The sequence below is a fragment of the Diorhabda sublineata genome, chromosome 4, assembly GCF_026230105.1.
Source record: "Diorhabda sublineata isolate icDioSubl1.1 chromosome 4, icDioSubl1.1, whole genome shotgun sequence".
In the NCBI taxonomy this organism is placed as follows: Eukaryota; Metazoa; Arthropoda; class Insecta; order Coleoptera; family Chrysomelidae; genus Diorhabda; species Diorhabda sublineata.
In genome coordinates, this window is record NC_079477.1 from 5,866,520 (window position 1) to 5,876,951 (window position 10,432).

At 30.9% G+C, this 10,432-nt stretch overlaps 1 protein-coding gene across 1 annotated transcript in view; it reads right to left on the minus strand.

Moving 5' to 3' along the window:
* LOC130442980 (E3 ubiquitin-protein ligase SHPRH) overlaps nucleotides 1-10,187 on the minus strand; it is a 21,382-nt gene extending 11,195 nt beyond the window's left edge. Inside the window, exons 1-14 of the mRNA XM_056777402.1 lie at nucleotides 8,174-10,187; nucleotides 7,951-8,121; nucleotides 7,690-7,899; nucleotides 6,584-7,539; nucleotides 5,777-5,972; nucleotides 5,451-5,614; nucleotides 5,212-5,382; nucleotides 4,110-4,287; nucleotides 3,616-3,881; nucleotides 3,287-3,477; nucleotides 1,582-1,928; nucleotides 1,369-1,469; nucleotides 1,122-1,307; nucleotides 525-752 (exon numbers count right to left, since the gene is read on the minus strand). Of these exons, the coding sequence (XP_056633380.1) occupies nucleotides 525-752; nucleotides 1,122-1,307; nucleotides 1,369-1,469; nucleotides 1,582-1,928; nucleotides 3,287-3,477; nucleotides 3,616-3,881; nucleotides 4,110-4,287; nucleotides 5,212-5,382; nucleotides 5,451-5,614; nucleotides 5,777-5,972; nucleotides 6,584-7,539; nucleotides 7,690-7,899; nucleotides 7,951-8,121; nucleotides 8,174-8,516 (3,708 nt within the window). The 5' untranslated portion in view covers nucleotides 8,517-10,187. The remainder of the gene's footprint in view (nucleotides 1-524; nucleotides 753-1,121; nucleotides 1,308-1,368; nucleotides 1,470-1,581; nucleotides 1,929-3,286; nucleotides 3,478-3,615; nucleotides 3,882-4,109; nucleotides 4,288-5,211; nucleotides 5,383-5,450; nucleotides 5,615-5,776; nucleotides 5,973-6,583; nucleotides 7,540-7,689; nucleotides 7,900-7,950; nucleotides 8,122-8,173) is intronic.
* Nucleotides 10,188-10,432: the final 245 nt, after the last annotated feature.

Sequence of the window (10,432 nt, forward strand, 5' to 3'; positions counted from 1 at the left end):
AAGAAATAAGTACAAGAGTGATCATCCAATACATAAGAAAGTAAAATGAAGAAAGCACACATTCAGTTTTTCAATGAGAATATGAAGCTTCTGAAAAACAAACTAATAACAAGAAAAATGTAGTTGAAAATCTATACGTCTCTAATAAGACCAAGCATAACTTATAGCAGTGGGTAAGGGTAAGAAACATCAAGAATATTTGAGAGAAAGATTAGATGGAGGAATGAGAATGAACGAATCAGACTAAAGAATCCGAAATAATAGAGAACTCGATGAAATACTAGGCAATGAAAACGTCGTTTGATTCACCATTAAAGTCCAGAAGTTGAGATGATTTGACCACATTGAAAGAATGGAGGACAAGCGAATGTCTAAGTGAATATAGAATAGAGAAAGAGGTACACACCGTATCAGTTCGCAAAAATAATGAATGTGACAGGATGGGGAACGTTGGTGAAGCCAAGGCTCACATCAAGATGTAGTGCCAATTGCCAACGTAATGAGAATATTGAAAAAAATCTTACCTGCTCCAAAAGTACTTGTATACATTCTAAACAGTAGCTATGCCCGCACAATAAAATGCTCCAATGCTGTTCAAGTGTATTTTTACAAATTGGACAAGGGTCCGGACTTTGACCTTCATACTGTTGTTTTCTTAATGTTTCTAGATAGCTCTGAGTACCTAGCAGCTTTTCCAGTTTTGCTGTGTTTTGTCTAACTTCATTTTCCAATAAACACATTTGATAATCCAACTAATAAAAAAAAATTATGCAGTACACCTGATAAGCTATTAATGTCAAATCAAATATGGAATTTTGACTCAATTTGAATTTTTGCAACTATTGGCTATATTAAAACTGAACACGCTGTTTGAAAGAGTTTTAGTAACAAAGTTATAGTCTTCAGAAACAGATGGTCAAATTGTTTAGCATCAGATTCTGAAGATGAAAACTTGGTCGTCAAAGTGCAATTCAGAAAGTGTTGTTTTAGCATCAAATATGGTACTAAATAGTATTAAAAGATGGCACACTTAGATGGAAGAACTTTTCTTTCCTTATTAACATTGATGAAGTCAGATTTCTGATGACATCTAAACAGATAGTTTATGTAGTGAAACTTACTTCATGGACACTTAACAAATTTATAGTTTCATGTTTGTTTTCTAACTCATACGTTAGGTTTTTCAACGTTTTATCAGTTTTCTGTATTTCCTTATCTGTTTTTAATTGTAATCTAACTTTGCATATATCTAATTCATCTCTAGCGCAAATTTGCTGATCAAGAAACGTCCAAAGTCTTCTCAACTCCTAAAAATCGAATTTAGTATGAATTTTATACAATAAAAATATATTCATGATTAAAAGTTACTTTAAATTCCTTTTTTAAATTTTCTATTATGTTAATATGAAGTTCTCCATCTTTAACATATTCTGTTTTGGCATGTTTTGTTCTTAAGGCACTATGAATAGCTAAAACAGAAATAAAAATTTCATAAAAAACTGATAATTTAAAAACTAGTTTATCCAAGTCATAAAGAAAATAAATCGTTTGAAAAATCTATAAAATTTGACAATAACACACCTCTAAATACCAACTCTTGCAACGTAGGTTTCCAACTGCCTACCAGCGACATTTCTTCAAATGTTTTCTCCCTTTTAGTCATACAAAACAACTTTATTTCATATTTCTTCAAATGATCGTTGGCTACACACACTGAACACTTGTTTGCTTGTCTGCTTTTTTTCTGGGGCCTCAAATGACAATTCATAGCTTGCGTTACAAGATCTTGTTTGATAATTATTTTATGGACGCTTTCCGGTTGGTTATCATACAGAAGTTCAACAGCTTCAAATAATTTAGATCTCAATTCAAATATTTCGTCATCCCATACACACATTGATCGAAGTAGCTGCCTTTCATCAGTATTCCTGCGCAAAAATAATGAAAGTATATCAGTATTCAAATAACGTACAATATTGGGAAAAATTGATCCCCCCTACTTATTTGGAATTTTATTAGCATCGAAATCGATCAATATCAAACTAAGAGCATGGAGGTGTAAGTTTGGTTCACAAAAAAGAGAATGAGAATTTATTGTATTAAAAACATTTACCGTTACACCATCGAGTACCATACTACTTAGAAAGTCTCAAGAAACATTGTGCACAATAGATCTGGAGCTTCACGCGAGTGCAAAAATTAATTAGATTTTGTGTTGCTTTTCGTCTTATATAACAGATGATTTGGTAAATGATGAAATTGCAATAAAATCTGAGAAATATATGCCACTCAGAGACCAACAGATATAGAATAGAAGTTGGAGCTCTTATTGGGATTTTCACGTTTTCTGCAGCAATGAAGCCATCAAAGAAGATATTTGATACTAATTCAAACTATCCTTTAGGATTCGATTAGACAGATTTTGAAGTGGTAGATCGAGTTGATACTTGAGACTGAAGAAATAAAAGCTGCAGGTTATCATATAGTTAAAAAAAGGAAAATTTGTGCCATATGCTCGTTAGAAAAACTAAAAATGAGGAAAAGCAGTTGCCACAAATGCACTAAATCATTGTGTGGTGAACACGAACTTGATATATGTCTCAAATGTTTTGATTCATTGTTTTTTCAAAAACTGTAAACTTTTTTATTAACTCTATGTGTGTATTTTGTTACTAATTCTTTTAAAAGTTTTCTGTTATATAATAATAATAATAAAAATTAGTATTTCATTCAATAAAAAATCTAAGTCGTAGTCGGAACGTCCAGGGTTAGCAATAAGCGTTGGAAAAAAATTTATTCTTCTAAAGTTAATCCTACCCAAGTTTAATCATGCTTTTCCTAGTCAAATAGATTTACGAGTCAATCATAATGTTGATAATTTTGTTGTAAATGGTCTTGATTTTAGGTCTCTTCTAATTATTAATGGATTTTTTAATAAATATTTCTATTTGATAAAAAAATTATTTACTGACAAATCCATTAATAATGCAAAGAGATTTGAAATTAAGATCATTTATTAACAAAAGTTTACAAAAAAGTATAAAATTTAAGTAATAAGAAATTAAAAGTCATATTTTGATATTAATTAGGTATCTGTCAAAAATGCGATAAAAGCTGCTGAGATAAAAGAGATAAAATGGGAAGGAGTAAAAGAGGAAAAAGAGAAAGGCAATGAGAGAAAAAGTATATGTTATGACCATCAATCAAACAGTCATACACGTCACCGTGAACTGGCTAAAAGAATTGAATAAAAATAAATGCAAGTATTGATAGATGAAATACCAACCTCAAATTATTCGGCACACCCGCATTTTCACATGCCATGTGGATTTTATTAAGAAGTTCATTATAATGACCATTCAAAAATAGCCAATCCAAACCATCTGAATACCACTGACCATCTTTCAGAGAAAACTGGTTTTGCATTTTTTCTATTTCCAACATAATGGCACTGAAGCTATCAAAAGCACTGGTAGACTACAAAAAAACATTTTTTTAATAAACCTATCTTGTACTTTTAATAAACCTAAATGAAACTGAATAGAGTGTAGAAAGTATCCCGAATTATGAAATAAAATACATAACAAGACGTTATATTTTTAAATTAATACTTACATCACTGATAAACTTTTCCATATACTTTCTTTCCAATTCAATACAATCAGTTTTCAAGTTTTCATCCCTTAAAGTTGGTTGTTCTGGAGGATAAATACTTATTATTTCTGCTAAATTATACAAAGTATGTATAACTTGTGGTTTATCAATTGTTAATTTTGCTTCACATTTATCACCAGAAAATCTGGCTACTAATTGAAGCACTTGTCTATAATTGTTGATAGCTTCTTGATGGGAGTTTTCCAAAATGTGGATTCCAGCTAAACCTATAATTATATAAACAGACAATGATTTCAAATGTTAAAAGGCAGACCCCTCTATAGTGAATAAATTCCCAAAGCTGGCTTCAATATAACATCATTTCAAAACATACCACTGGCTAATTTAACTAGTAAATTGCCCCATTTCTTGGTATATGATAGACAAGTATAATGGAACACTTGGAACAATTTAAACAAAAAATGAAAGTACATAAGCATAATTAAAATGCTTACCGTTATAGGCTGAGATGATCAACCTCAGACAATCTTCACTATCGTTCGTATTTTTTAAAATAAGTGCATTTAAAAGGTCTTTCATCGATGTAACTTGTTTTTTTGTGGCTAAATATCTTCCTCGTACAGTATTTGGATGTGTACAAGCATGTCTTAACGTTAATAAAGGTGCCAATAACTTAAAAAGTTCAGATCTACATTATAATTGTTAATTCAATAATATGAGAATATTTTAAAACAATACGACTGAGAAAGATTCCAAATGTATAGGATACACATGAAAAATCTAACTGCAGCAGAAACAAAATCATACTATAAAAACGATCAAACCTCATCTCCTGTTTCACGGTTTTCTTCGAAATTAATAGGATTTGACCTTTTTATAAATAAGAACTTTATGGAATATGAATTAATTAGATGATTTTGGAAATTCTTTTGCCCCCAAAAAAATGTTTTAAGGTTTCAAAAAATAATTGAAAAGTAGATAAATGAGCATCACAGAATTTAAATTGGAGATTTTGAAAATTTTTCAAAGCAAACATATTTAACTGGTGGTCAGTCTTCTGACAGGTCACTGCTCTGTCAAATACCAACTCAAGATGTTAGGCAGGCCAAAGACGAAGATATTTGCAGATTCTGCAAGCAAACCTTAGGGATGGTAGAGCGTATATAAATGGCCTTATGTACCTTGAAGAAATAGTGTTAACACCTTGGGAAATGTCCAGAAAAATAACCGCCCCTGGAAGGACTCTACTTATTTTGGAGGCATATCAGTGAGATCCAAAGTTATGCACAAAATATCTTTTTAGATAAAGGTTCAAAGTGGCTGGAAAACCAAAACGACTCCCTAATTCAATCACATTTAGGCTTTTAATCAGTACGATCAAATAAAGTTCGGCCATTTTTAGGCTTCTTCATTATGTTCAACGCCTAATTAGAAAACGTCATAGTTAATCAGCATATAAAATTAGAATAGATAAAATCACAAGTAAAGTAAAATCAAAGTTTAAGCATTAAATGCATTAATCTGACATCAGTTTGTTTTTTTTAATATAAACTGACTATTAAATAAATTCACTTATTTACATTTTATTCACTTTACCTTTTTCAATGTACTCTTATCCAAACTTTCAAGATGTATGGATAAATCATACTTTCTAACTTTAGATAAAAAATCATTACAGATCAATTCGTGTTCCCTTTTGTAGAAATATTTTTCAACAGCTGAAAACTCCAACAAATGCTCTAAGTATGTTTGTTGGGGTATGTTTATCTGTAAACACATTACAAAATTTAAAAAATTAACTAATTAATATATACTTAAAAGTAAATTAGTACTACCTGATTTGTCACATCTTTTTTTGCAGTCCTCCAAAGAACATCTGACAAAAAATTGAGCAACGGTTGTTCATTACCTGCCAAATAAGGTTCATACAAGATCTTATTCCAAACGGTTATGTCAGAATAGGAATTAATTTGAAGATAGTCTATTAATCCTTGAAGATCTATAACAAAACCAAAAATTTCTATACAAAATAATGGAAATGGATAAAATTTTGTATAATGAAAATGTAAGAAGCTATGGAGTGCAACATTGAATTTTTAAGATAACCAAATGGGGATATGACAAAAATCTTATCTCAATTATTATATTTGACGCAATTTACCTGAGATATTTTTTGAAATAGGAGTTCCAGTAACTGCCCACCTATAAAAAGCTTCAATTTTTCTAGCCATTGCAGACACCATACGACCTGGAGTTTCTACAGTTTGTGCTTCATCAAGACATAGTCTCCACCATTTTAATCTTGTTAAAGGGCTTCCAGGAGTTAAGTATTTCCTTGCTTTCCTTAAATTAAATTCCTAAAAACAAATTTAATATACTCAAAAGATCTAATCATAGATTCAAAATAGAAATAACCAAACTGAAATGTGTTTCCTTTTAGAACAATATTTGGGCCCCAAAAAGTCGAAACAACACAAGGCAGAATTAGAGATATTTTGGCAAAGAAAAAATAGTCAGTCACATAAAAGCGAACGAAATGAGATAAGTAGGTCAGAATCGTACAACCATCTTTATTAAGATATAAACTGCTAAAAATAAAATTTACAAATCAACTTATGGCATTGAAACTCAGATTCTCAACAAAAGAAAATAAATTAACGAGGTTCTTGGAATGGATACCAAGTAGATGAAAGTTAAGTTATGAAGAAGGCATCACAATACAGAATAGGTGATAGTATAGTCATGAGTATTTTTGACGAACAAATGATCAATAGTGTGACCTAGAAAAATATGCAAGGATGTCAATGCAGCATATAACTAGGATTGGAAGCCAGCAATGGGAAATAGTAGTATAAGATTGTCAAAGGTGTAGGGCAATAGTGATTTTAAGTAACAGTCGTCTGGAGTTGTAATATCAAAAAAGAAGTATTATATAGATGAATCATTATAATGGTAATATTATTCTTACTTGTCCATTTTCTGTTAATCTAAGTTCATTCTGTAATACATTGTAAGTAGTTAATACCACATCGTACTCCTTCAACTCTGTGGGATATACTGGAGTAGCACTAAACCCTTGATACTGCAAAACTTTAAAGTTTCCAGTAATATGTTTACATATTTCTTTTTTCCACTGAGTTTTTAAAGCTGTAGGAGTAACTATAAGAGTTGCTTTTGATTCTATTAGAGGTTCCTCCATCCAACACTGCGGACAAATATATTTTCCAAGAGATTTTTTGTATCCTAAACATTCTATGTGTTGATATTTGATGCAATTAGAACACTTAATAATTCTTTCTTCAGAAATACTGCCACAAATACATTGAACTGATTTTTTATTGGGATCTTCATATGACTCTGGTTTAACTGTACTGATTTCTGATAGAATGTTTTTGTACCACATATCAAGAGCTAGGAATGTAGCACTTTTTTTACTTTCGGGCTGTACAAAATCCTTTGGTATTTTCAGTGGTTTTGGTTTATGGGCGTAATCTGTTTTTTTGGTCTCAATAACCATTTTTCGTTTTTTTCTTTGTAATTTTACTATAGGAATTATTGCATCTTCTTCTTCTGAAACTCTTTCTTCTGTATCTTTCAATTTTTTTATTAGAGATGTATTTTCTGAGCTTAATTCATCGTCTGAATCAATTATACAGTTTCTCTTTTTTGGTATCTTTCTTACAATTGGCATATCTTCTAAATCACATGTAAGTTCTTCTACTTTATCAGGACACTTTGGATTCAGTAATATACAAGCTAAAACTTCTACTGTTTTGCCTAGACCCATTTCGTCAGCTAAAATACCTCCTCGACTAGTTGGAGAAATGACTGGTTTTTCAGAAGTAACATATCCTGTATATTTATCAAAGTAAATTTCAAGACCAGACTCCAGTTTTATAGGAATGTACAATGGATGCAGATCATCTGAAATAAAATACAAACATTTTTTTATCACTCTCACTTAATTTGCAGATATACAATTCAATAATTATCTAAAAAATTCAGTACATTTTGAAAATTTTCAATGAAAAATAAAAATATTTCTTCTCTTGGGAAGAGTATATGTGTACTAGCCTGTATATGAAATACTTTTTCTTTCCCTTTGTAACATCCACCTAACAGAATCTTCCTGATATGGTCTTAGTTTAGGTTTTAATTGCAGATGTTGAACAGCTTCCATATTCTCATTTTTTTTATTAGATTTGCGGTTTTCAATCAATTGGGAATACATCAATTTAATTTTGTTAGTCCCATGGAATTTTTCTATGTTTTCAATAGCATCAACTGAAATATTTCAATATTTAGAATAATATATTTTGTTATTGAAATACATACATTTAGCAGAGCATCGTTCACCATAAAGCATTAAAAATAATCTCTTCAAGCAATTACCAAGCTTTAGGTAAAACTTTTCCAGTGGTAAAGTTCTCAAATAAACCTTCAACCATACGTTTTCGTTGTGCGGTACAAATTCAAAGAAAAATGATTTTCCATAGGAAGCTAAGTCTAAAATAAAATTGTGTAGTAGGTATCCACTTTTTCTAAGTAATAAGAGTACCTTTTAAGAAAACTGTATCGCTACAACTTCTAATTATAACTGAAGTAGTACCACAAAGCAATATAATGTTATCACAGGATTCTAAATTTTCGGAATCATTTTTGGCAAAGTTGAATGAAATCTTTACTGTGGTATATTCTTCAGGAAATATATTATTTGTTTGACCAACAAACAAGTTTCCTAAATAATATTTTGGGTTCGTAGGTGCTAAAATGTTATATGTTTTTTCCCTTTTAGAAGTATTTCTCCATTTTCTCTTCGTAACTACAGGAATGTAATCAAGGCATCTTCGATCAACTTCTATTATTTCATTCTTTTTAGGAGTATTTTTTTGCCTCCCCATTTTCAATAACTTAATGCATCGTTTAAATCACCACAATAAATAAAGTTTTCTGAGACTAAGTAAGGTTAGCTTTTAAACGATTAACCACACTTTTTGACAATTACACTGACCAACAAGATTTTCGTAACACAGGCGAGACAATTATTTTAAAAATGGAAATACCTGTCCAAAAATAGAAAAAGTATTAATTAAGCCCTAACACATACCACCTTTCAATAGCTTAATTATCCCTGTTTACATTAGCAGGTATGTAATTTTATAAAGGGGTGGTTAATATCGGTAAATTTTATGGCCAAAAAAATATCTGAACTGTATTATTCAGAATAATAAACATAAAAATAACTTAAAAATTAGTATTCTGTTGAGTTTCTTACTAAGTGTTTCTCTGTTCAAAGTGCAAAAAGTGATTATAAAGACGAAAATGTGGAGTCAAACGCGCCGTAGTTGCAAAACTTGTGACAAATTTTGCTAATTTGGTAAGAATTTATGGTGAAATCGCAAGCCAGGCCATTTTCCGAAAATGTGAAAAAAGCCTATTTCAAATATTTTAGTACTTTAATTAGAGATCAAGACGAGCAGTGGGCCCCCAAGCGTGCTGTGTTAGTTGTAAAGTGTCATTAGTGCAGTGGATGAATGGGACGAAAAGCAAGTCTTTTGCAATTCCAATGGTATGGTGGGAACCTACTAACCTTTTTGACGACTGCTATTTTTGTCTAACAAAGACTGAAGGTTATTCTAAGAAAGGAAAGCACAAAATCGAGTATCCATATTTGCCGTTTGCTATACGACCTATTCCCCATAACGAAGATTTACCAGGACCAATTGCGCCTTTAGATCCACAAAATATTGTTTTAGAAGATACTATTTTACTCCAAGTACCAGTTCCGGCGAGCCACATTTGATTGTTCAAAGTGAGTTGAATGATTTAGCACGTGGTGTTATCAAAACAACAGTCCGAACTTCTTGCTTCCCGTCTTAAGGAATGGAGCTTATTATTAAAGAGACAAAAATTATGACCTTTAGAAAAAGAAATGTTACATTTTCTGTATTCTACAGAATGGAATAAAGGAACTTAATAATGAGCATAATCTCACTGACTGGCGCCTATTTATAGAGTAGTCTAAATACAGTTTGAAAGCAGTGCTATTACACAATGGAAATTTAAAACCGTCTATACCAGTTGTTCATTCTGTGAAGATGAAAGAAACTTATGAAAATATTCGCTTGCTTTAGACAAAATTAACTACAAGTATAAGTGGTAGATATGTGGGTACCTAAAGGTGTTTGGAATTTTAATGGGTCTTCAGGGAGGGTTTACGAAACATTGCTCTTTTCTTTGTCTATGGGACAGTGATGAAAAACTTTTTAAAAGCTATGGATGAAGAGGATGATGGATTCAAATACGTTAGAGTAGTCTTTCCCCAGTTGAGTGATGCCAAATTAAAGGAAGGTATTTTTATGGGGCCACAAATAAAAAAATTGCTGGACGATGATAATTTTGCAAAAAAAGCTCACCAGACAGGAACTTGGAGCATTTTTTAGAGTAGTGAGGGGATTTTTTGGCAACAATATGGATCCAAACTACCAACAGTTAGTTGATGAACTTCTAGACGCCTACAAATCTCTTGATGCACGAATGTCATTTAAAATTCATTTCCTCCATTGCCATCTGATACTTGGGGCATGTTTATTGGATATAAACTATAAATATTGTCAAAATTACGATTTAAAAATACTTGACATTATTTTTTTAATAAATATTAAATATTTTACCAATGAATATGGTTCTATAAATGTAACATAAAAACCTTAGGTGCTACAATTATTTTTTTCATATTTTCATATCTGTAAAGGTCCATTTTATCACAATATGATATTAATTCTTATGTTACCTAAAAAAATTTTTTTGTCGACTA